At 40.0% G+C, this 26,518-nt stretch overlaps 1 protein-coding gene and 1 long non-coding RNA gene across 3 annotated transcripts; one reads left to right on the forward strand and one right to left on the reverse strand.

The window, feature by feature from the left end:
* The first annotated feature begins 2,333 nt into the window (after window positions 1-2,333).
* LOC109166965 lies at window positions 2,334-12,388 on the forward strand. The gene is made up of 3 exons (XR_002051762.1): window positions 2,334-2,344; window positions 2,631-2,633; window positions 12,258-12,388. It is a non-coding gene; the product is annotated as an uncharacterized LOC109166965 (long non-coding RNA).
* Window positions 9,922-13,476, reverse strand: LOC109166964. 2 transcript variants are annotated; one of them, XR_002051761.1, is made up of 3 exons: window positions 13,266-13,476; window positions 12,517-12,773; window positions 9,922-10,009 (listed from the first exon to the last, which is right to left on the reverse strand). XR_002051761.1 is itself a non-coding variant. In XM_019315865.1 (2 exons), exons 1-2 carry the CDS (start codon window positions 13,319-13,321, stop codon window positions 12,581-12,583), a joined length of 249 nt encoding a protein of 82 aa, XP_019171410.1. In that variant the 5' UTR covers window positions 13,322-13,476; the 3' UTR covers window positions 12,402-12,580. The 2 variants fall into 2 exon arrangements, 1 of the variants encoding a protein (XP_019171410.1); XM_019315865.1 differs by lacking the exon at window positions 9,922-10,009 and having other exon boundaries at window positions 12,402-12,773.
* Window positions 13,477-26,518: the final 13,042 nt, after the last annotated feature.

The following is a 26,518-nucleotide window of genomic DNA, read 5'->3' on the forward strand; positions in this document are numbered from 1 at the left end:
CTGAAAGGACCATACCTATTCCTGAAAGAACTATTCCAACTCCAACCATTCAAGAGGAAGGACATATTCCACCGTTGTTGTACACCTACCAACGACGCAATCGTCAAGATTCCCAAGAGGATAGACATCCAGTTGAGTCATGTTCTACATCATTGTTACCCAATGATGCTGCCCAAAACACCACGACAGACTCTCCCATTGCCAGTCGGGTAGGTAAAAGATCCACTCGAAATCCTTACCCTATCTATAATTTCCTTTCACAAAAACGTCTGTCTCCATCATATTGTGCCTTCATTGCTAGTTTGTCAACTGCTTTTGTTCCAAACAATGTCAAGGAGGCATTAACTAATCCAGGGTGGACTCAAGCAATGGTTGATGAAATGAATGCACTACATTCTTCCGGGACTTGGGAGTTAGTACCTTTACCTCCTGGTAAAACTGTGGTTGGTTGTAGATGGGTGTATAATGTGAAGGTTGGTCCAGATGGACAAGTTGATAGACTCAAAGCTCGACTTGTGGCTAAAGGATACACACAGGTTTTTGGCATTGACTACACGGATACCTTCTCACCGGTGGCCAAGATCATCCGCCTCTTAATCTCAATGGTAGCCAACCATCACTGGCCACTGTATCAGTTGGATATAAAGAATGCCTTCTTACATGGGGATCTGAATGAGGAAGTGTATATGGAGCAGCCACCTGGATTTGTGGCTAAGACAGGAGCTAATCTTGTTTGTCGTCTTAAGCGCTCTCTCTATGGGTTGAAGCAATCTCTACGTGCCTGGTTTGGGAGATTTAGAGATGTGATCCAACAATTTGGCATGATTCAAAGCAAGGCTGACCATTCTGTTTTCTATAAACATCTACTTGGAAAAAGTATATATCTTGTGGTTTATGTTGATGATATTGTCATTACAGGGAATGATAGTGAAGGAATAAATCAGCTTAAGAAACATTTGTTTCAACATTTCGAGACAAAGGATCTTGGAAAATTGAAATATTTTCTTGGTATTGAAGTTGCTCAATCCAAACAAGGTATCTATGTGTCTCAACGAAAATATGTTTTGGATATTCTTGAAGAAACAGGAATGACAAATTGCAAACCAGTTGACACACCCATGGATCCAAATGTCAAACTTCTTCCAAGACAGGGGGAGCTCCTATCCAATTCAAGTAAGTATCGGAGATTAGTTGGCAAGCTATTGTACTTGACTATCACTCGACCAGACATCTCCTTTGCTGTAAGTGTAGTTAGCCAATTTTTGCAAGAGCCATGTCAAAGTCATTGGGATGCAGCCGTCAGAATATTGAGATATGTGAAAAGGTCTCCAGGTACAGGGTTGCTCTATAAAGATCATGGACATACAGAAATTGTTGGCTATACAGATGCAGATTGGGCTGGATGTCCTTGGGATAGGAGATCAACATCAGGATATTGTATTCTATTTGGAGGTAATCTTGTCTCTTGGAAAAGTAAGAAACAAGATGTGGTTGCACGCTCAAGCGCAGAAGCTGAATACCGAGCAATGGCACTTGGAATATGTGAGCTAATTTGGGTTAAACAACTTCTTACAGAACTCAATTTCTATAAGCATGGTCCTATGAAATTAATTTGTGATAATCAAGCAGCGCTCCACATTGCGTTTAATCCTGTCTACCATGAAAGGACTAAACATATTGAGGTTGATTGCCACTTTATACGAGAGAAGGTCGCATCCGGAGACATTGTTACCACATTTGTTGGGTCAAATGATCAACTTGCTGATGTTCTCACCAAATCTCTCCGTGGACCTAGGATTGAATACATTTGTAGCAAGCTGGGAGCTTTTGATTTATACGCTCCAGCTTGAGGGGGAGTGTTGGAATATTAAAAGTCTTGGGCAGCTCACTAGCCTTAGTAATTAAATGGGCAGCTCACAAGCCTCAGTAATTAAAGCCTTGGGGAGATGAGTAGTTTCTTTATTTATTATTGTTTACTTTTGTAGACCTATATATAGACTTGTAACTTGTAGTTAGATACAATACAAGAACCCTTTCTAGCTTTTAACAAGAGTCACAAAATTATTGTGCAAGATATTCACTCTAGTGACAATCCAGAAGAGTTGACTAATCCATTTCTACAATTTTGGATATATATATGTGTGGATCTCAAGATTGTCTTCTTGAGGGGGGGTATCATTTTACAATCCTGAAGATTGGGTCTTGATGACTAACAACTGTACTCTTTTTCCTTAGTTAAAGTTTTTCCCCACGGGGTTTTTTTTCCCTTAAATCTAAGGTTTATAATGAGGCAGCTAATCTAAAACAAGAATACACATAATCACGCACACTTTTTCCTCAACTAGTTTTTCCCACTAGGATTTCTAGTGAGGTTTTTAATGAGGCATGAGTATAATATAGTAATGTAAATGGGGAAAAGTTACAAAATAATTGCTTAAGTAGACAAACCCCAAAATCCTGAAGATTATGCCTTGAAGGCTTATGATTGTACTCTTTTTTCCTTAACTAAGGTTTTTCCCACTAGGTTTTCTTAGTGTAAGGTTTTTAATGAGACAACTAATGCAACACATGTTTATCCATATATCATGTACTCTTTTCTCGACTAGGTTTTTCCCACAGGGTTTTTCTAGCGAGTTTTTAATGAGGCATGATTATGGTAAAATAATGTCCAAGGAGGAGTGTTGTAAAACCTTATGTGGACATTATTCTCGTTTTATATTGATGATAGGATTCTTAATATTGTAGGAGTCCTAATACTGTAATAGTCTTAAATGCTATTATGATAGAGAGATTATATATACCATTATAATACTGTACAGAGTTTTTGATGATAATAAGAATTACTTTTCTATATTCTTTATTCTTCTTCTCCCTGCTATTATTACTCTTTATTGTTCTTCACGAGCTAAAGACCTGCAGACAAACCTGCAATTCAACAAAATTCATAAATATAATTGTCTAAAGCATATTACATTTCCTAATTTCAAAGAGAATTACTGCTAATCACATGATGTAAAATAACATTAAAATAGAGTGATTCCAATTTTTTTTCACTGCTTAATGCCTTTTTAAATTATTTGTCCTTTTTCCCATATTTATTTTAGAATAATATAATTATCTAAATTATATTACAATTTCAATTTTTTTCAAGATAATTGCAAACAATCGAGTCATATATTATTCAATTAATTAGATAATACTTTTACACTAATCTTATAATCAAATAATTGTACACTTTCAAATATTAAAATTATTTATAATTTAATATTTAATTTTATTATATATATATAATAAATATTTATAAATAAAGCACTCTTTGATATAGCTTTGTTCAATGCCCTGAGACCGGATGGTTTGTGTTAGGACTCTTGTATTAGTAGTTGGCTAGGACTCTTTACTTATCTCCTTATATTGTTATTGTTCAGACTATTATTGTTTTACGTTGAATATACAATCCTCATCTGGTATCAGTATCCAGGGATTCCTATTTCCATGGCAACCTTGGGAGATAACAATGGCGGTTCTGTTCGTGATTCGTCTGAACGGACTGTGTCCAAGGTTGCCCCCACTCCCGTTTACCCGAATACTAGTTTGTCCTCCGCCCATCACTTCGTGTCTATCAAACTTACCGCCCACAATTATTTGTTTTGGCGTACTCAGATGTTGTCATTCTTGGAAGGCCAAGGGTTACTTGGATTTGTTGATGGCACACTGCCATGTCCGACGCCAGTACTGCCGTCGTCCGTCCCGGTGGAGTCGACGACGGACAGCGCTGGCCGGCCGTCTGATTTGGCTTCGCTGCAGCAGCAATGGCGCCGGCAGGACAAGGCTGTCCTTTCTCTCCTGATTTCATCCTTGTCCGACGAGATGCTACCTATGGCGATCGGGCGCTCTACGTCGCGGCTTCTATGGTCGGCGATCGAGCAGGAGCTTGGCTCGGCGACGCGTTCTCGGGCTTTGAGGCTCCTCGGCGAGCTGCAGGGGCTGTCCCAGGGGGCGTCGTCCGTCTCGGATTATTTGAGTCGGGCGAGAGTTCTGGTTGAGGATTTGGCGCTGGCCGGCCGGGTTATTACGCTTGATGATCAGAATCTCTACGTTTTTCGTGGATTACGACCGGAGCTCCGTCCTCTTGTTGCACCACTGACGCGTGGCTCTCCGGTAACCTTAACTGAGCTTTCTGATTATTTAACTTCGCAGGAGTATATTTGTGCGCCGGGTGGTGGTGATGCTGCTGCCCCGACTGCTATGGCAGCCTCGCGTGGCCGAGGAGGAGGCCGCAGTGGCGGCCGGTCCTATCGTGGAAGCTCGGGCAGTAGCAGTGGAGGTTCGGCAGTGGCGGCTCGGGTGGTGGAGGTTCGGGCCGAGGTCGTGGCCGTGGGCGGTCGGACGTCCGGTGTCAGATTTGCGAGAAGTTTGGGCACTCGGCACGGGCTTGTTTCCAGCGTTATTCTGAGACCACAGATCCTCAGGCGCATATGGTTGTTTCTGGTGGTGAGACCGGTGGTGTTGAGTCTCATCAGTGGTTTCCTGACACGGGAGCCACGAATCATGCTACTCCCGACTCCTCTATGTTGACTTCTTCGGCTCGTTATGATGGTCCAGACACCTTACGTGTGGGTAATGGTGCAGGTATGCCTATTTTTAGTGTTGGGTCTACTTCGATAGCTTCTTCTTCTAGATCGTTTAGTTTAACTGATGTTCTGCATGTTCCTGGGTTGTCTTCTTCGTTGCTTTCTGTTCAGCGGTTTGCTAAAGATAACCGTGTCTTTTTTGAATTTCATCCTGACTGTTTTCTTGTGAAGGATCTCTTGACCAAGAAGGTGGTTTTTAAGGGGGGGTACCTCCGGTGGCTTATATTCGTGGCCTGTGTCTTCGAGTCCGTCTGATTTTGTTGCTGCGCGTGCGTCGTCTTCTACTTGGCACAAGCGGCTTGGTCATCCACACACACGGGTGTTGCGTCAGATATTGCAGACATCCGGTGTTAGTTCGTTTAATTCTAGTGATTTGTCTCGTTTGTGTTCTTCGTGTCAGTTAGGGAAGTCTTCCCGTTTTTCTTTACCTCGTGTTGAGACTAAAAGTACTCGAGTATTAGAACTTATATATACTGATATTTGGGGCCCAGCGCCTGTGTACTCTGTTAATGGTTTTCGCTATTTTGTTCTGTTCGTGGATGATTTTACGCGATATATGTGGTTTTATCCTATGCGTGCAAAAACGGATATTTATTCTATCTTTGAACGGTTTCGGTCACTAGTTGAGCGGTCATATTCCCACAAAATCGTGTATATTCAGTCTGATCTAGGGGGAGAGTACAAAAAGCTCCACTCTACTTTCGAGTCGCTCGGTATTCGTCACAGGCAGTCCTGTGCATATACTCATGAGCAGAATGGTCGGGTAGAACACCGCCATCGGCATATAGTTGAAACTGGGTTGGCTTTGATGGCTCAGGCGTCTATTCCCTCTCGTTTTTGGGATTATGCGTTTGAGACTGCAGTTTACTTGATTAACAAGATGCCTACTCGTGTGTTGAATGATGAGTCTCCTCATTTTCGGCTCCATCGTTCGCCACCCTCTTATTCTTTCTTGCGTGTTTTTGGCTGTCTGTGTTTTCCTTTGTTACGTCCCTATAATCGTAATAAATTGGAATATCATTCGTCTCCCTGTGTTTTCTTAGGTTATCCTGACTCTTTTCGAGGCTATCGTTGTCTGAATCCTAACACTAATAAGGTCTTTATCTGTCGCCATGTGCGATTTGATGAGTCCGTGTTTCCTTTTGCTGGCTCTATTTCTTCGCAGGTGGTTTCTCGGCCCCCGGCTGCTCCTTGGGGTGTTTCTCCGGTTGTTTCTGTGCCTCCTCCTACTACCGAGGTGGTGGATAGTGATTTTGATAAACAGGTTGTGGATTTGGATCCGGTACCGGCTGACTCTGTGTCTAGTGAGCAGACAGTTTCTGTTCGGCCGGCTCGTGGTCGTCCTCGCCGTGGGACTAAGGTGGTTGGTCCTCGTTCTCATGTTATGGCCACACGGAGCCGGGGTCCACAGGAGCATGTGGCATTGGTGTCTACTGTTGATCCACCTGAGCCCACGTGTTACTCCCAAGCAGTCAAGCATCCAGAGTGGCGTGAGGCCATGGATGCTGAGTTTAATGCTTTGCTTCAAAATCAGACCTGGCGGCTTGTTCCCTATACTCCGGGGATGAATGTTGTGGGCTGCAAGTGGGTATTTCGTGTCAAGAGGAATGCTGATGGGTCTGTTGAGCGGCACAAGGCCCGGTTAGTTGCCAAGGGCTTTAATCAGATTGCGGGCAAGGATTTCTTTGAGACGTTCAGTCCGGTTGTTAAGCCCACCACGGTTCGTCTCTTGCTTTCTCTGGCCTATTCTCGTGATTGGTGTATTCGGCAGCTGGATGTACACAACGCCTTCCTTAATGGGCGTTTGGCTGAGACAGTGTATATGCGTCAGCCTCCGGGATACGAGGACAAGTCAGCTCCTACTCATGTTTGTTATCTGCAGCGCTCTTTGTATGGGCTTAAGCAAGCCCCGCGTGCATGATTTACCCGGTTACATAACTTTCTTCTTTCCGTTGGCTTTACTCCATCGAAGACTGACGTGTCTTTGTTCATTTATTCTGATCATGGTGTGCAGCTTTATTTTCTGGTTTATGTCGATGACATTCTTGTCATGGGCTCGGATTCTCGCCGAGTTACTGGGCTGGTGGATCGGCTTGCTCAGGAGTTTAAAATTCGAGATATGGGGCCCCCATCTTTTTTTTCTAGGGATTGAGACTGTCTCTATTTCTGATTGTATTCTTTTGTCTCAGCGTCGTTATGTTCAGGATATTCTCAAGCGTGCAGGGATGGTTGACTGTAAGCCGGTTTTTACCCCGATCTCGGTTGCTCGCTCTGACGACGGTGATGTTGCTCCCTTTGCTGATCCTACGCACTATCGTGGGCTAGCTGGTGCCTTGCAGTACTTAACGGTGACTCGTCCTGATTTATCCTTTGCAGTCAACCGGCTATGTCAACGCATGCAGGCTCCTACTACTGCTGATTGGTCTATGATGAAGCGGGTGTTGCGTTATGTGAAAGGCACTCTTGGCATGGGGCTGTGTGTTCGGAAGTCTTTATCTACCTCGCTGCATGCGTTTTCTGATTCGGATTGGGCTGGTAGTCCGGATGATAGGAAGTCTACCAGTGGTTTTGCGATATTTTTGGGCTCTAATCTAATCTCGTGGTCGTGCCGGAAGCAACGCACTGTGGCGCGTTCTTCTACTGAGGCAGAATATAAGGCCTTAGCTGATGTGGCGGCTGAGGTGACATGGCTTGTTTCTTTGCTTAAGGAAATCGGTTTCTCTCCAGCTTCTCCGCCTAGTCTATGGTGTGACAATTTGGGTGCTACGTACCTGTGTGCCAATCCGGTTTTCCCTGCTCGGACTAAGCATGTGGAAATTGACTATCACTTTGTCCGAGACAAGGTCGCCAAAAAGGAAATTCAGGTTCACTTCATTTCCACGAAGGATCAGATTGCTGATATTTTTACCAAGCCACTTACGTCAACTCGATTCTCTCTTCTTCGTGACAAGCTCAACATTTCGACTGCTCCACCTTGAGCTTGAGGGGGAGTGTTAGGACTCTTGTATTAGTAGTTGGCTAGGACTCTTTACTTATCTCCTTATATTGTTATTGTTCAGACTATTATTGTTTTACGTTGAATATACAATCCTCATCGTTTGCACGCTGATTTACCAAAAGCTTTGGAACATCGTTGATAACAATCTAATCACCTTCGTGAAAAAAAAAAACAAAAAAATAAAAAACAAAAAAAAAAAAAAAAAAAAAAAAAGATAATGGATAAATTCTAATAGAAATAGTAGTTTACTTTTTATTTATCAAATTTTATAGAAATGGGACAAAATTGGTTATGGTCCTTATGGAACACTTATTAGAACTAATAAAGGCAATATGTCACAAATTATTATTTGAGAAATAAATTTAAAAGAATAGATCTTGTGTGAGACCATCTCACAAACATGTTATACATTTTAATTAAAAAAAATTACATTTCTTACATAAAAATAGTCTCACACTAAACCTATTCAATTTAAAAATGACATCATAACCAAGAGTTAATGTCATATGGGGTCCTCCGAGTATAGTGAATTTGTGACCTTTAGTTCTAAACTTTCAAATTGACCACTTGTGGTCTTTCGACTTTCAAATTGTTACCATCTATGGTCCAAGTTAACCACACATAGTTCTTCAACTTTCAAAATTTAACCAATCATGGTCCTCTTAGAATAATTATGAGTGGTTAAAATTTAATAGTTGAAATATCATGGATGATTAACTTGGACCACGAATAATAATAATTTGAAAATCGAAGGACCACAAGTGATCAATTTGAAAGTTTAGGACTAAACATGACAATATCAGAGAATCCTGAATAATATTAACTCTCATAACCAATGACTAAATTGAAATTTAACTCAACTTGTAGTAGCACTTGTTATTACAGAAGAGGGGAGAGTGAATCTCAGGAGAATAAGTAGCCCTTCATGTTAATTGGTGCTACTCACTTTTCTGTCGAAGCTGCAACTATGTAGGTGTCAATATCTACAACCCCAAACATCACAATATTCCATATTTCCATGCTTATATTCCATATTTCCATGATTCCTAAGCATAATCATATACTTCTGTCTCACTTTATCTATCATACTTACTATTCATTAGTCAAACCAACTATTTCTTTTTTGTTTATTTTCTTTATTATTTTTTACTTATTTTTAAATTTAATTTTTTGTGCTTAATAGTACTTTTAGTATAGTTTCTAAATATTATAAATTTTGTATGCTAATACTAAACTTAATATTATAAAAAATTGAATTTAAAATAACTTCAGTCAAGCCTCGTTAACCGAATCAGACACATAAAATAAAATGAAGGGAGTAACAATTTTTTACATTATCAGCAGACACCAAAAAGGATCCATCAATGCCCAAAGGTGCTACTAGAAGACACCAACTTTTTGTACTCATTGATTGCGGATGAAATGGTGCAAATTTTTTACTTTAACAAAAGATCTCGGATTTGAGTCTTAAAAATACAATTATCTTAAAAACTCATAAGTCAACGTTTTGTCACTCTTAGAGGATGTTTGATATTTTTCTATCAATTAAAATTTTGGAAAAATATTTTCAAGGAATGTATTTGACGAAAAATAACTTTACAAAAAATTTAATTAACATGTTTGGTGTTACCCTAAAAACATAAGAATTAAATTACCTATAAAATAATTAAGATGTTTGATTCATTTAAACTTCCTTAGGAAATTTTTAAAAATCTGTAGTATATCCTTGTTATATACACATTAAAAAAATGTTGTTATCCTTTGTAATTATGGAGACAAATTTCTTATATTTATAAGATACAAAGACAAATACGTAATTGAATAAATTTGGTAGATTCACAGCCGCCAAGGAAAAGAATCCTCCTCTTTTGGTGGGATTTACTTTCTTTGATATCATCAAATTAAATTCCCATTGACTCAAACTTTCCAAAGTTAAAATTGCACGAAACGTTGAAATAATTTTACCACATTTTAAATTCTCAGAAAAATTTGAACTTTCCTAACTACCAAATGCCTGTTTAAGGTCCAATCTAGTACGAACAAAGTTAGTCTAGATGTGTAATCTTGATTGGTCAACGAAACCTGTGGTTAGAGCCAAAAAAAATTGTTCCATTCTCACAACATCAAATCAAATATCCATCTATCCATCTTCAATTTCTTTAGTGTCTTCAGGAGGAATTTAATGCAAAGGTTTTTACTTCTTACAAATTGAAACATGGGAGTGTTAACAAAGTTGTCTGCATATGATGGGTGGAAATGGGATCATTTTGGTCTGCCTCAGTGGCTATGGAAACAAGGCATCCACAGAAGCAAACAATAATGGATTAGAAGGTTTTCATTACCTTTGTTCAGAGGCAGAATTGTTCTTTCCATATGTTCTCTGCAATATAATATAATGTTTTGAGTCTTTTAAAATGGCAAGGTAAGAAAATCTCAAAATTAAAACCATACAATTGACCTCATATGCATGGAGTTGGAGTAGCAGTAGCCCCCAAAACAGAAACCCAACACATTGATAAGGATGTGTAATAGTATTTATGAACTTCAAATCATGCATTAATGAGTTTTATGTTTGTCAAATTATCTCTAGCAGTGGAAAAATATCGGCACAAACAATTCTTTCAAATGAATGAAACTTGTTGAGGAGAGGATAACTAGTGTGTACTAGCTTATTCCTCAAGGTATGAAGATGTTTTTTTTTCCTCTTCATTTTCTCTTTAGGGTAAATCACGTTTCCTCCTAAAGCAGCATCCTGTTTCCCAATCGAACTTTGCCTTTGGTTTTCCTTGAAATCTTTTTGTATGAGAATCTTGAAATCGGGGGCAAATGGCAGGATAACTCTCACCGCCTCACCAGATGATGCTCCGGGTCTATAAAAAATATTCTAAATTTCCTTATCCATAATCTCAATACACACTAAGTGACCTCTTGGGTGACACCTAAGGGAAGATAATGATCATCAACAGCAATCGAAAGTATTTGGTTTTGCTGTAGGAGCAGCACAGGCTCTTGCATTACTAGGAATACTGTCTTTTCAAGAATGTCTAGCCCTACCCACAGACATTCTCCTTATCCTCTACTTTCTTGGCAACTTGTATCTAAGATGGCTTATTTGGGAATCTATGAAATATCATGATCTGAACAACTTTTGTTCTCTCCCAATTTCTTTATTTTTCCTTTCCACGTGCCTTGAGCCCTTGAAGAACAGGTAACCACCTCCAAGGTTGTGTATATAAGATTTTCACAGAGATCAAGTCTCCTCACACCAAGCATGCACTCAAGTCACTTCACAAGCATTCATATTTCCTACATTTTTCTCTCCATTTCAACTAGCATATAGAGTACCAAGTTCTTTTTCAAGCAAACTTCCTAATGGACAACAACTAGAACGGGCACTGACGGCATCAGGGCAAATGCCAAACATACCAGCTGTATACATAGGGGAAGAATTGGTTGGGGGAGCAAATGAGATCATGACCCTCCACCTCAAGGGAAAGCTAGTCCCATTGCTCAAAAAGGCAAAAGCGACAGCATCAAGTTGTTACGAAAGTAAAAAGAGAGTTTCTGAATAAGTTGTATTTTTAGAAAAGAGAATACACAACCCTATTAATACATGCTAGAAGACTTCTAATAAGGAAACAAGTTTCCATATGACTACCTACTCAAATCCCTATAAATCTCCAGGCTGCCTAATATATATAGGTTCCATAGACCATATTACTTGTACATTCCATAACATGAACATAATGAAGCTCTGAATGACCATGAGTGGTAATTTGCCTTTAGTAGTTCAATAAGAAGGCATATTACCAGAACTTGTCATTGAGCATATTTTTTTGTAACAAAATGAATGACTATGGACTACCTGAGATCTCTAAGTTTGAATTGTGTATATATCTATTAATAAAGTGAGAGCTCATAATTACATTTCACTTGAACAAGAAAACATAAAGTCCTTAAAAAATCTTCCTAGTCAAAATAACATTTTCTATATTTGAAAATTCTCCCCGTAGATTTTGCTACCCTCAACTTTAAGGCCAGTTCTTTTTATAAAATGATGATTTATTCATAGAAGAAAAACGACAACACTAAAGTAACAGCTCATGCATGTTCCTTTCTTTCATTCTATTACTCTACTCTATCTTCACTTTTTTCAGGTGGCATCTAGATATATTTTTGGAACCAACACTACTCATGCAGCCAAAATGTCATGGTATTATTTGATCATTTCAGTTTTCTATCTTACTAGTATGCCAAGGCATCCTTCAGAAATCTAAATGTTGGTGGTCCATACTAGACAAGATAAGAAAATTAGCTCACGAGGCTGTTTACGAAAAATAAAACAATCTTATGATTATGTGTATGTTAAAAGAGGCCATAACTGTTAAACTTCAGCAGTTGCACAAATACACCCGTCAATCTGTCACTGTATGTGTTATTGTTATGTGCTCACATCACGGACAAGAAACCATAAGGAAAAAAGAACAAAGAATAATAGTTGGAAAAAGAGAAGAAGAAAATATTGGGTTTGCTTAAGACCCAAAACTCCCTTAGACCCTTTTATGGATTAAATTTCTGCTCTCCCATTAGTTTAAATAACGCTCCCTTTTATAGGGCTGATTACAAAGATAATTATTTGGTAGTTTCTAAATAATTAATCTACCTAAACTAATTCAAAGACTAAGATAAGTTAAATAACTATTTAGTAGTTTCTACATAAGACTTCCTAAATAATCAAGGCCCAACATGCATCAATTATGCTCTCCAAAACAAATCAAAGCAGCCATTCACTTCCGAAATCAATAAAGAAACACCATGAAAAAAATAATAACACAAAGATAAGGATAAACCTTGTGCATTCATGTTGAGACTAGAAGAAGCGCTTACAAATTTGCATGATTGTTTCCTTGATCAGATTATTTATCAGAAAGTTAAGTACCAACTCTGTCGGTCACCCATCAATAAAATCTTTCAAGTAGGGGTTATGTTTCTCAGTTTTGGCATGCCTCCGCCAATTTGCCACTGCTCTCTCAACAGTGTCCTTTGCCTTCTGTATCTCCTCCGAGTTAAATTTGTGTTCTATGATTCCCAATGCACCAGGTTGTAGCACCTTGACAACAGTTTCCACGTCCTGCTCCAATCGCCTGTAGGGACAAGAAATGAGCAGAGAATACAATACCTTGGACATACAATGAAGCTTGCAGAAAAGTTCATACTCAAGTTTCAACAAATTGAGTTCAGACTTTATCCTGCTATCCATAAATAAGTGCAGCGCAAATCTAAATATGAACAGCAAATAATTGATCTTATCGCATCAGTTATGAACAACAAATAATTGATCTTATCAGCAAATATGAACAGCAAATAATTGAATAATTTTTCTTTATTTTTAATTATTATATCACATCAGAGACAGTAAAGCCTTTGCTCATAAACTACCACCAAGATGACTCGTTTACACAGATTAAATCAACCCACGAAACATAAAAAGTAAAAGCATACAGATTATTAAATTAAGAAGAAAGCATAATTCTGAGGCCTTCTAAGTGAAAGAAGAACATTCAAGAATTAATATCATTACAGGTTTTTGTTCGATATTTCGAAAGGGAACAAGAACAGCCGAGAAGTATACGCACCTAAAGAGACTGGAAAAAGGAATTGCATTTCCGATCTTCGAGAAAGATAAGCGCATTTTGCTCTGTTGATGAGTGATTTCTTCCAAATCCAATCATCAAAAATTCAAAATTATGAATAAAATTCTGGCGATTCAAAACACCTCACCAAGTACTGCTTCCTCCAAATTCCCTTTCCGACAACACGAGCTATCTATTCCGGCTCCGATTCTATCATTCCCATTTCCCTAGCAATGTAGATATACGGCGTAAATAGGGCCTACATTGGAAAAAGTGTCAAATTAGCCCCTAAGTCGAGTGCATAGTGCAATTGGGTCTCGAAAAAAATTTCATTCAGATCTCCTAAATCTGTAAAAATTGTTTAATTAAGTCCAATTGACTTATTTATCAGGTTAAATACATACAGTGTTGACACGTATTCTTATTTTTTTTTTAAATATTATTTATTAGAATTTAATAATTATAATAACTAAAAATTTAAATTTAAAAAAAAAAAAAAAAAACACAAAAAAGTCACCGGATGTCTACGCCGTAACGCGGACAGCCGGGGGACAACTGTGGCCGTCGGGTCACGGCTGTTTTTTTTTTTAAATAATTTTTTTTAATAATTATTATTATTATTTTAATTAATTTATAATAAATAATATTTTTAATTTAAAAATTAAAATAAGGACATGTGTCAACACTATATGCATTTAACCTGATAAACAAGTTAACTTGGACTTAATTGAACAATTTTACAGGTTTAGGGGACCTGAATGGAGCTTTTTTCACTTAGGGGACCCAATTACACTATCCACTCGACTTAGGGGGCCAATTTGACACTTTTTCCGCCTATATTATATTGATATATATTTTCGTAATTAAATTTTAAATTACATTAAAAAATACGAAAATCAATAAATTGAAATAAAATTTATATACTGCATACATACTGCTTTTTCTGTGGACTACTAGGCCATGCTCACGAGTATTGTTTAAAAGTCCGAGACTCATTGATGTCGATTGAGCAATATCCGTACGGGACGGACCTCAGGAGTGCAGGGGGGCGTCATGGACCGAAGGAGATTGGAGAGCCATGGTTGGTTCCCGTTGGTCAGTCTAAGGCGAGAACACCTGCTGTGGTCGGGGCTGTTGAGAAACGGCAGGTTGACGCGGCAGTTTTGGTAACAGTGAGGGGGATAGGGTGGTGGAGGCAGTGGCTAAGCGGCGACGGGAAGCTATGGTAATTATCATGAGACTGGGGTTCGGGGGAAGTGATGTGACAATGACAGATATTTCAAAAAACTTGCGATCGGCGGGTTCTGTTTCACAGGCCCGCTCAACCCAATGAGTACCCTAAGCTGGAACTGTCGTGGCTTAGGCAATCCACGTACAGTTCGCGAAGTGGTGGACATGGTGTCCCGTAAGAAGCCTGATTTTGTATTCTTAATGGAAACCAAGGTGGGACGAGTACACGCAGAACGTATTAGTGTCAAGCTTGGTTTCGATGGTTTATTTTATGTTGATTGTGTTGGATTGAGTGGTGGTTTGGCTTTGCTGTGGATGAAAAATAATACGGCAAGACTTTTGAGTTACTCTAAAAATCATGTTGATGTGGAAGTAGATATGACTGGGTTTCCAAAGTGGCGTATGACTTGCTTCTATGGTGTCCAGGAACGTAACAGGCGACATGAATCATGGGAACTAATTAGATCATTGGCGTCCAGGTCAACTCTCCCGTGGATTGTGTTGGGCGACTTTAATAATCTTATCTTTCAACATGAGAAGAGAGGGGGTAACCCGTATCCTAATGGCCTCCTTCGCGGTTTTGGGGATGCTATTGAGGATTTTGGGCTAGCCCAAATGACGATGGAAGGTTATCAGTATACTTGGGAAAATGGGAAAGGAACGGCTGAGTGGATTGAGGAAACACTGGATAAAGTATTGACAACAGAAAGCTGGCGTGACACTGTTACAGAGGCTCGGGTTTCTAATATGCTAACTCGAACGTCGGATCACTCTGCCCTCTTTTTAGGGATCCATGGCTCTCTAAGGAGAACTGGGAAGAGGGACTTTCGTTTTGAGATGGCATGGTTACATGATGAGGGATGTAGAGGAGTTGTGGAGGAGTCATGGCATGAAGGAAGGGGTAGGGGCTTACAGGATTGCATTGAATTATGTGGTGCCTGGTTGTCACGATGGGGAGGCGATCGTTTCCATACGTTTGGTGAAAAGATTATGACCATCCGGAAAGACCAGCTGCATCTACGAGGGCGCACGGACCCGGCTTGTCTGGCTGAGTTCCAGCGCCTGGAGGAGCATTTATCACGTATGGAGGCCCAGGAGGATGTTTATTGGAGACAGAGGGCCAAGCAACACTGGCTCAAGGGTGCTGATGCCAACACCAAATTTTATCACAGGTATGCCTCTCACCGAAAAAAAAAAAATACTATTTCTAGACTTATGAATGATAATGGGGATTGGGTTGAGGGTGATGCCATGAAGGTTGTTGCTATGAATTACTTTAAGAATATTTTCTGCACTGGCCATCCTGAGAATAGGGAAAAAAATTTTGCGAGGATAGTCCCACGGGTAACCCAGTCACAAAATGAAAGTCTACTGCGCCCCTTTGAGATGGATGAGGTTAAAGTTGCACTCTTTTCAATGTTTCCTGATAAAGTCCCTAGACCGGATGGTATGAATCCCGGATTCTACCAGCACTTCTGGGATGTTGTGGGTGGAGATGTTTCGCAATTTGTGATTAATTGTTTAAATTCGCATTCCTTTCCCCGTAATTTGAATGATACAGATGTGGTCTTGATCCCTAAGAAAGATACCCCCAACTAATGACTGATCTTAGGCCTATTGCCCTGAGTAATGTGGTGTACAGGGTTATGGCTAAGATGATTAAAGAGAGAATGAAGGCTTTGATGGAGGGAATTATATCTGAGTCGCAGAGTGCTTTCATACCAAATAGATTGATTACTGATAATATTTTATTAACTGCGGAGGTTGGGCATTACTTAAATAGGAAACAGTGTGGTACTACAGGTTGGAGTGCTATTAAGTTGGATATGGCCAAAGCCTATGACCGTATGGAATGACCTTTTCTACGAAGTATGCTCTTAGCTCTTGATTTTGATGGTAGATGGGTAGAGCTTATTATGTTATGTGTAACCACAGTTTCTTACAGCTTCCTAATCAATGGCTCTCATAGTGACCTTTTGATGCTGTCACAGGGTTTAAGACAAGGGGACCCTCTATCTCTCTACCTTTTCATTATTTGTGCAGAGGGGCTCTCTTTACTTTTACAACAGGCGCAAAACAGTGGCTCTATCCATAGTTGCAGAGTAGCCAGGGGTGCATGTGACAACCCAAAATTTAATTTTTAGAAATTTCAAAATAGCCATTTTCACTCCATTAAAAATTTTTGCGATAAATTGGTGTTTGAATAAATTATTTTGAGTTACATTTTAAATTAATTCAACACCGAAACTTATTTTAATTCCAAAATCTTAAATTTTCAGGTACTTCGTGTACCAAGTTTTAAACTTAGAAACCAATCTGAGTGAGACCGGGAGAAATCTGAACCAAGTGTTTGTTTAGAAATCATCTTTGAAAAAATCTATTTTGACCCCAAGTTATTCAAAAATCATCTTTCTAGCCTTGGTTCATGATATAAGGTGAACCTTGACTATTACTACAAGACAAAGCATTTGATGAGATATTTTAAAGCAAGCAATTACATTTTCACCCCTCAACCCTAGCAACAAAAGAACACAATTCTACCCTAACTCTTGTTCATTCTCTTCATCTCCCTTGGCAGCCATTTTCCCCTCTCACGTGAATCTCTCTCTCTCTCTCTCTCTCTCTCTCTCTCTCTCTCTCTCTCTCTCTCTCTCTCTCTCTCTCTCATATATCCTCCTTCATCTTTGAAGCTTCATCTTCCAAAAACCTAGGTCCAAGACTTGGTAAGATTTCATCTCTTCTTCTCCATTTTCCTTTGATTAGCTTGTCTTTGAGATAGATTATCTAAGCTAGATGTATTTTTGGGTATTGTGTTGGTGGTTGCTTGAGAAATGGAGATGGTGAAGAGGAAGACCTAGCTTGAGGTTGGAGATAGAGGGATTCTTGAGGTTGAAGCTTGAGGTATAACCCATGGATTCCCAAATCTAGTATTTTTGCCCTTAAATATGTGATTTATTTGTGCAAGTGGGTTTATACTTATGTATTGAGTGTTTAAAGTGATGAAATATATGTTATTTGTTGTCATCTTGCTATGTGATTTTGGAGAAGTGTTCATCTGTTGAAGTGTTAATAGAATTGCAGTAGTAGAGAACCTTTCTGGGGAGCTAACGGACTATAGTAATGAATCTTGACAAAATTTGTCACTATAGTTTGTAGTGGCTCATTGATAAGTATATTAGTGAGTAAGAGTGAGAGCTTGGGATTTATTCTCATTGTTGGCATTATATTTTAAGCTTTAATTGATATGTGATGCTTTGAAAATTGTTTAAAGTGGGATTTGGATCCTAACCTCTTAATTACTAATTAAAATCCCTTCCATTTGAGCTACTTCAACCTTTAAGAAATTATCTTGGAGCATATATTATATTATTTAGGCTTGAAGGATTATTTAAATTTAAAAGTATTTTTTTTTATTATAGAAAATCATAAATATGTTTGAGAAGGGTTTAAACTACCAAAAGCTATGATTTGACAAGAAAGCTCTATTTCAAGAATTATATATATGAGTATATATGTTTTGGGGAAACTTTATACTTGATTTTGAGAATATATACTTATATAATTATGTATGAGGTGTATATTTGATTATAAAGATATTTGAAGCTTATTCTATTATTTCTCTAAAATTTCTTAGCTATTAACATCGTATATTTTGGGAAATACTATGTATCCCTAGAAAGGTTTAACCTAAGAGCTTTTGATCTATAAAGTGTATAACTCCATGGTCCGTGAGTTTCTCCAGTGCAGTGGCCGGGCCCTTGTGGCTTAGCTATGTGTCGTTTTAGACCAGGTGTCACGGGCCCTTGTGGCTCGGTACCTTGGGGCCGTCATGACGCATGTTTGGCCTTTGATTTCGTTGATTTTGGAGTAGAAATGAGCATGTTTTGATAGAATTTGTGTTGGAATTGTTTACAGAAATGTGCAAGTGAGTTATATCAGACTTAGATTGCCTATTTGATCTTCCTGATGCTAATTGAGTGTTAAATGGAGAAGCATGATCATTAAGTGATTAAGTTTTGTTAGAAAAGCATGACTCAAGTGTGTTTGATGTTTCATGGAAATTATAGTTTGTTATAATTGTGAAAGTATACAAAGTATGTTATTTTGCAACCAAGCATGATTATGTGTTTTTGAGAGTTCACTATGATATTTAGAATTGAAGCATGTTGCACAGTAATTTACATTCTAAGCATATCATGTTATAGAAGTGCATAAATGGCCAACATGAGACTAAGTATTATTTACTAAAACTCATGAGCATGTGGAAAGTCTTTATCTTGTTGCATTGAGAAGTTGTTGAGATGTGACATGCATAAGTTTGGTGCACAAGATATATATATATATATATATATATATATATATATATATATATATATATATATATATATATATATATATATATACATTATCTATATCAGTGAGGTTTTGGAGGGCCCGTTGGGACTATGTCCTTTCGGAGTAAAAGAAAAAGTAACGGATATTGCGATCCGACAGATTTATCATGTAACACGGTGTATTCCCACGTTATGAGATTGGAGACTGCCCGCCAGACTTGGAATCCTGGTTAGGGGGTGTGCACACTAAAAGTATGATACCTGATTCCACATAGAAAGCAAGAAAGAATGAAAGAACCAAGAGAGTGGTTCTGTGGGCGAGTTGAGTATGTGGCCGGCTAGATTGCCGAGCCGGTTAGGTCCATTCACGGTTTGTGAAGACCTACCTCCCCACGAGTTAGAGGTTCCGTAGTTACGGATGTGGCGGATGCACGGGATTGCACCGTACGCTAGGGCTTCGCTGTGGAGGAGTACCTGCCTCACACAATAAGAGAAATGAGAAGTATGAGAAAGTTTGAGCAAGCAAGATATCGAGTCAAGAGACTCAAGAGAAAGAAAGCGAGTCATCGTGACTCTAAGAAACCTCCACATAAAAGTATTCTATTTTACAAACGAGTGTATGAGTATACTTATAGTATTGCACGAGACTGCATAGTGAGAATGTTTGCACGAGATTGCATTTGAGTATAGTATTGCACTAGATTGCATAATGAGAATGTTTGCACGAGATTGCATTTGAGTATAGTATTGCACTAGATTTCATATGAGAATGATTAACCGAGATTGTATATTGAGCATGATTTCTTTAATTGCATTTTGATATCTTATATATCTAGTTTGCAAGATGTGATCTTGAAAGCATGATGATAACTTCGTATTGGTTGTTAGTATGAATTTGATTGATAGCATGAGTTCGTTATGATGAGTTTTGTTATGAGAAATATGTGTTTGAGTATTTATGTTGATGAGTTATTTATATTTTAAGCATGCATGTCGATATTATAGGTTGCAAGCATATAGAAAGTCTGTGATGTATCTAAAGTTGTCTAAGTGTTGAGATTGTTTGATTTAGTATGTGAACAAATATTTTTCCAAAGTATACTCTATAGTACTTTATAGGGTTGAGTGTGGTTATACTTAGCTTCGTGCTAACGGGTGTTTTCTATTTGTCTATTTGCAAAACCCCTTTCAGGTGGGCCCAGCTTTTGAGAGTGCTCGAGTTAGACTAGTGTAGTTAGTTGCTATGTAGTCTAAACTCTTGATCTATTATCGTGGTTTTTGAGATTATGGATGTAGACACCTTTTGTTTTGTTGGTAATAGACACCGGGGTACTTTTCCCCAAGTTACTTTAATGTAGTAAATTTCAGATGTTAGTTTGACATGATATTTAGTTTCACCCTTAGCCTGTGCAATCACCGTGGGAAGGTGGTTGTGGCGGTGAAATTGTGTCGGATGTGGTTGAATCCCTAATGACATGTGATAGTAGGTCATTTGCCGATTTTTGGGCTTCATTGCATCAAAATGAATTGTTGATGGGTGTAATTGCACCTTTAAAGAGTTGAAAAGGCTAATTGACTTTTTAGCTAAAGTTCGAGGGTCTATCCTTTTCCCAAAAAAAAAAAAAAAAAAAAAACAATGCTATGGCATGCTGGCTTCTCCGTCTTAAAAGTTGAAAATTAAACTTTTACAATTATCTAATCTACATCTACAATTCTAATATGAGCCAATAATGTTAGGCCCTTAACTGGAACAAAAAAATGTCGGTATTATTGTTTCTTAAAATGAATGGTTCATATTATTTTGATTTTAGTATTTTTTTAATGATTTTCCTTATTTACCCTCTATTATATTATTTTATTCACTTAAATAACCTAAATTCCGTTAGTATAAACTTTAGTAACGGAATATTCCGTTAACTATTTATTATTTTTAACTTACTCATTAATTTCTATAAGAAAGGTCTTAGGTTCGAACCTCATCCCAATTAGAATTGGCATAATTGTTAAACATATACTACGAATATGTTAAAATATATATTGATAGGATATATCCCGACCGGCAAGCCACGTCTTTTCTTGTTATTTGTGCAGGTTTACAGGTCAAACATTCCTGAAGGAAGCCGGTCGGGGCCGACCGGCGTATCTCCCGACAGATGTCTTCAACACCCGATTGATGGCCCTTGAACGAGAGATTCGAGAAGAAGCACGTGGCATCGTTACGCGATGACAGGCAGGGCTCGCTGGGTGAAGACACGTAGGTGCTATGTGGGTTACATGCCAGCCGGCCGGAATTGTGTCTCCGGCCTAGCGGCTATAAATACCCGCGGTGGCTACAGTGTGAGGGACTTTTGGAACGATCGATAGACTATCTACAGAGCTAACTGACCGCAGTCAGTCGGCCCTCTGGATAGTCATTTAGATTGTATTAGGTCCTTCTTTGATCAATAAAAGTCTTTATTTGCTTTTACTTGGTCTTATTAGTATCTTGACCGCATTACGTGGAATTTATACTATCATTTTGGCGCCGTCCGTGGGGACCGAGAACGAAAGTTACGTTTGACGAGTACCAGTTCCATGTATCACTATGTATCCATACATGTACCAAATGGCCGAGGATGAGCAAGCCGATGCCGCCAGTTCATCCGACCATCAACGCACGCAGTACCAGGGTCAGACCATCAATCTGAACCTCAACCTATCACCACCTCATCCGGCAACCCAGAACCCGGTCGCCCAGCAACCGATTAATTACATCCAACCGGGGTATCCACCTCCCGGCCCGCAGTACCCATTCCCCGGGCAATATCCATACCCGGTCCCTCCTCCACAGTATGGGTATTGGCCCGGCACACCAATGTATTATACGCCGACGACCGGTTACCCACAATACATGCATGTGCACACGGCTCCAGCTTCCGCTCCTCCGATTTACCCGACCATTCCGACCAAGCCGGAGCTTCAGCCCGCTCCCTAGGCTAGGCGCTCGGCTCATTCGAGGTTGGGGTCGCAGGGTGCCGAGGCCATGGAGGAACCACGGCAGGCTTCTCAGGTGCAACTGGAGATGTAGGCTCGGGCGGAAGACCCGGAATTGGAAGCCAACCGGGCGGTGGCATTCGAGCGGCTCCGTCCAGCAATGCGGCAGAGATTAGGACCGCAGGACCCGAGCAGGCGCTCGGTAGATTCGCCGATGCGAGCAGCCAGCCAGGAGGGGTCATCAGGGCATAGTGGGTCCAAGTCACATCGAAGACGACGGGCTCGGGAACCAGCCCAGACGGTCGAGCATGATGAGACCCGAGGAATGCTCAATGACCTTCGAGTGGAATTCACTCGTTGGCAAAACGAGCACGTTGCGAGGCCCCCGGTCAATCAATCAGCCTCCTTATTGAAGACGCCCTTCATGGCGGAGATAATGGCCCAGCCTTACCCGCTCGATTTGCAAGTCCCTGGCAACAAAGAGTATGATGGGCGTACAGACCCTGAGGTTCACGTCAACACCTACTACGGCAACATGTTGATGATGGGCGTGTCTGACGCCGTAATGTGCAGGGCTTTTTATTCCACGCTCACCGGTCGGGCGGCGGAATGGTTTAGGTCACTTCAATCGGGTTCCATCGCTGACTTTGCCACCCTCGCAATGAAATTCAACCGGAAATTTGTGACATCCAGGATCATCAGGAAGCCCTATATGTACCTGGAAAAGGCCAAGCAATTAGAGGGGGAGAGCTTGTCCGAGTTTTTGGTCAAGTGGAAAGCGGCGGTCGGGGAGGTTGAGCCGATGGACGATCTTACCGCCATCCACATGCTCCACATCTCCCTTCGGGCCGGTTATTTGTATCAGGATTTCATCCTCCACCCGCCGACCACTTATGAGGAAGCTCTCCGTTGAGTGACGGATTACGCCAATGCCGGTGAGGCGAACGCCGTCAAGAGATCGCAGGAGGTCGGGACTTCACCCCGGAAGCCCTCCGGTCGGGCAGAACATCGATCGGGTGACGACCATCCCCGATCTCGTACCCGGCCAGGAGAGTTCACGGCGCTTAACCGATCAGCGGCGGAAGCTATGCAGTACGCCCAATCTTGCAACCTCATCAAGCTACCTCATCCCGGACCAGAGGGAAGAGACAAATCGAAGCATTGCGCTTATCATCGTTGCGCTGGGCACGATACGGAGGAGTGTACACATTTGAAACAGCTGCTGGAAGATTTGCTTAGCTTGGGAAAGCTGGACAAATGTGTGGGCAAAAGGGAAGAGAGCAAGAAAGATGTTGATCGAAGAGACCATAGGCGCTCCCACCATCGCTCGGATCGCTCAGATCGGTCGGGTCAAGACTGCAGAGATCCTGACCCTCCATCCAACAGCCGACCATTCATGTGATCTTCGGCGGTTTGGACGACGTTTCCCGACCCCGGGAGAGCTGCCCGGTCGCGATCGTAAACTCCCATGAAACCGGGAAAAGGCAGAAGATGGTGCCTATCACCTTCTCGTTGGAGGATCAACCAGATAGTGGTGACCACGGGATGGAAGCCCTCGTGGTCACGATTGATGTAATGGGGATAGATGTCCATAGAGTCATGGTGGACACGGGGAGCAGTGTTAACGTCCTTTATTTCGACGTATTTGAGAAGCTAAGATTGGACAAGCGCGAGCTGATTCCGTCGGCGTACCCTTGTCGGGATTTACCGGGGCCACCATACGCCTCGAAGGCAAAATTACACTCCCAGTCGAGATCGGCACCCCGCCCAAATCTGTGAAGACCGAGATAGAATTCGTTGTGGTCAATCTGCACTGCGTCCACAACATTATTTTGGGCCGACCGGCCATCATGAAGGTCGGTTGGATCATCTCCATGCCCCATCTATGCATGAAGTTCCCCACCCCGAACGGGGTTGGAGTTGTACGTGGAGATGTCCAATCCGCGAGGAAATGTTATACACGGGCCGCCAATAAGCGTGATACTGGCACCTCGTCCCGTGTGAATACTATTGTCAAGGAAGCCACCAGTGACCGGAAGGAGCAACCCGAGCCTTCCGAAGAGATCAAAGAAGTTCCCTTGTCCGAGGAACGACCGGATAGGAAAATCAAGATTGGTCGGACCCTCACCCTCGAGCTACGATTGGAGATACTGGCAATCCTCTGGGAATTTGCCGACATCTTTGCGTGGGGGCCCGAAGATATGCCCGGGATTGATCGTACCGTTATCTGTCATAAGCTTGCTGTAGATCCCGCGACAAAGCCAGTCGTGCAGAAGACTCGGCACTTATCCTCCGACCGCCGAGAGTTTGTTAGAGAGGAGGTCAAAAAGATGGCGGCGATCGAACACATCCGATCGGTCATCTATCCCGAGTGGGTGGCTAATATTGTTCTTGTTCCTAAGCCCCCAGCATGGAGGATGTGCATCGATTTTACTGACCTCAATAAAGCATGCCCGCTCGACCCGTACCCGCTCCCGAGTATTCATCAAATGGTCGATGAGACGGCCGGGGCCGAGCTCATGAGCTTCATGGATGCATTCAAGGGCTATCACCAGATAATGATGCACCATGAAGATGAGAGCAAGATAGCCTTCGTTACCCCGGATGGATTGTATCACTACAAAAAACGCCTATATAGCGACGGATTTAGCTACGGACAATTTTAATTTTATTGTTAGATTTACATTTAGCGACGGATTAGCGAGGCATTTGCGATGGATATTGCGATGAAATATTTCCGTCGTTAAATACGTAGCTAATTTTAGCGGTAAATTTTGGCGCAAAAGCTAACGATGGAATTGCGACAGATTAGCAACGGATTTTTGGCGGGTTAATTTCATAATTTTAATAGCTACGACTTAGCGACGGATATATATATCCGTCGCTATATAGCTACGGAAATTAAGATCCGTCGCTAGATTTCTACGCGGTTTTAATTATGTTTAATACCTAGCGACAGATATAATTATCCGTCGCTACATTTGTAAGAGGGATTAATTTCTAACACTTTAACGACGGACTCTCTCTTCCGTCACTAAATTTATAACCTGAATTTTTTAGCATTTCCAATACTATAAACATTCTAGCGACGGATTTGATTATCCGTCGCTATATAGCTGGCAAATCATATTACTTCACCCGAATTGTTTAACATATGTTTTAATTCCTAGCGACGGACCCTGGATTCCGTCGTTATCTAGCGTCATTCTCTGGCAAATCATATTAAATTCTAGCGGTGGACGTTAATTCCATCGTTGTCAAATAATATTAACCCTAACTCTCTCTACCGTCTCTGTACTCTACAGTGTCTCTACACCACCGCTATTTTCCTCTAACAAGTGTTGTCTGCCGATCGTCGCTTCTCCGTACGTCGACCGACGCTTCTCCATGCTTCGATTCTCCGCCCGTTGACCGTACGTCGCTTCTCCGTCGACTGTACGTCGCTTCTCCATCGACCGTCTCTCTAAGGTATGTATTTTGTGCTTTATTAGATTTTTTGATTTGAGTGTTTATGTGGTGAGCTGTCGTAGGCTTCCAAATTAAAACCTTACAAACGTAGTAGCGGGAGTAAGGATCGATCCCACGAGAAGTAACTAGTTTAACTTTTGTGCTCAAATTAAAGGTAGGGGGGTTTGGAATATATCGAGAATAAAGATAAAATAAAAGAGAATTTAAATAAACAAGAAATTTAATTGAACGAATAAAGCAATGAAAATAATATATCGAAAACACTTATAATAGGAGACCTTGGTTAGTAAAGATCCACCACCGGAATTCAACACTGATCATTGATTAATAAAGTAATTAATATGCAATTGAATATTTGTCGTGAAATTATTTCATTTCTGTTTTCCCTTAGTTGTAGGTAAATAAAGCACAAGCGGTTTAATTACCCCTAACTACTAAATAATCTAAGACAAGCGCTATAGATTTAATTTAATAGCAGCAATAGGAACTAGGAAAACCGACAAACTAAATAACACAAGCACAAGCGGTTGCATTTAATTTAGGAAAATATTCTACCCGAGACCCAATTATCACTAAGCCGTCAATAATTAACCTCAGTTGCTACTGAATATTAGAATAATTTGTAGCACAACATTATCTAATATAGCAAATAATTATATCAAATAAATAACTAGTAGGCCTCCCTAGCAATTAAATGATACAACTATTCAAATAATTTAGAAGAATATTTAATACTCAAAATGCATAAAAACATATATATAATAAAGTTAAATAAATAACCTTACAGCGTTATGAACTCCGGGGCTTCAATTTACTAAACCAACTAGAAATTAGCCACAAATGGACATTGATAACAACTTCAACGAATACTATAGAGGAGGGAAGAATGAACAGCTTACAATAGAAAACCTTAACTATTTATATATTTTCCCAATCATTTTCTACCACTCATTTTTCCTATTATTTTGCCTTATGCCTGAGTCTTCCACAATTCCAGCCATGTTATTATGATGCATGCCTGTACAAAAAAGAAAAAATCAATTGTAAAGTTTAGATTTATAATATATATATATATATATATATATATATATATATATATATATATATATATATATATATATATATATAAAAGTAATTATAATGTAGTACGCATTATATGTATACTATAATGCATTCTATATTATATATATTATATTATATATTATATTGTATATTATATATATATAGTATTAAGTACGTAGTATGTACTCT

The sequence above is a fragment of the Ipomoea nil genome, unplaced genomic scaffold (genome assembly GCF_001879475.1).
Source record: "Ipomoea nil cultivar Tokyo-kokei standard unplaced genomic scaffold, Asagao_1.1 scaffold3142, whole genome shotgun sequence".
In the NCBI taxonomy this organism is placed as follows: Eukaryota; Viridiplantae; Streptophyta; class Magnoliopsida; order Solanales; family Convolvulaceae; genus Ipomoea; species Ipomoea nil.

Bases quoted from the DNA above. Each gene is read 5' to 3' on its own strand.
- LOC109166964 (XM_019315865.1), bottom strand. From the start codon at position 13,321: ATGCGCTTATCTTTCTCGAAGATCGGAAATGCAATTCCTTTTTCCAGT. The intron at 12,774-13,265 runs GTGCGTATACTT...TTGTCCCTACAG, and splicing joins CCTTTTTCCAGTCTCTTTAG to GCGATTGGAGCAGGACGTGG.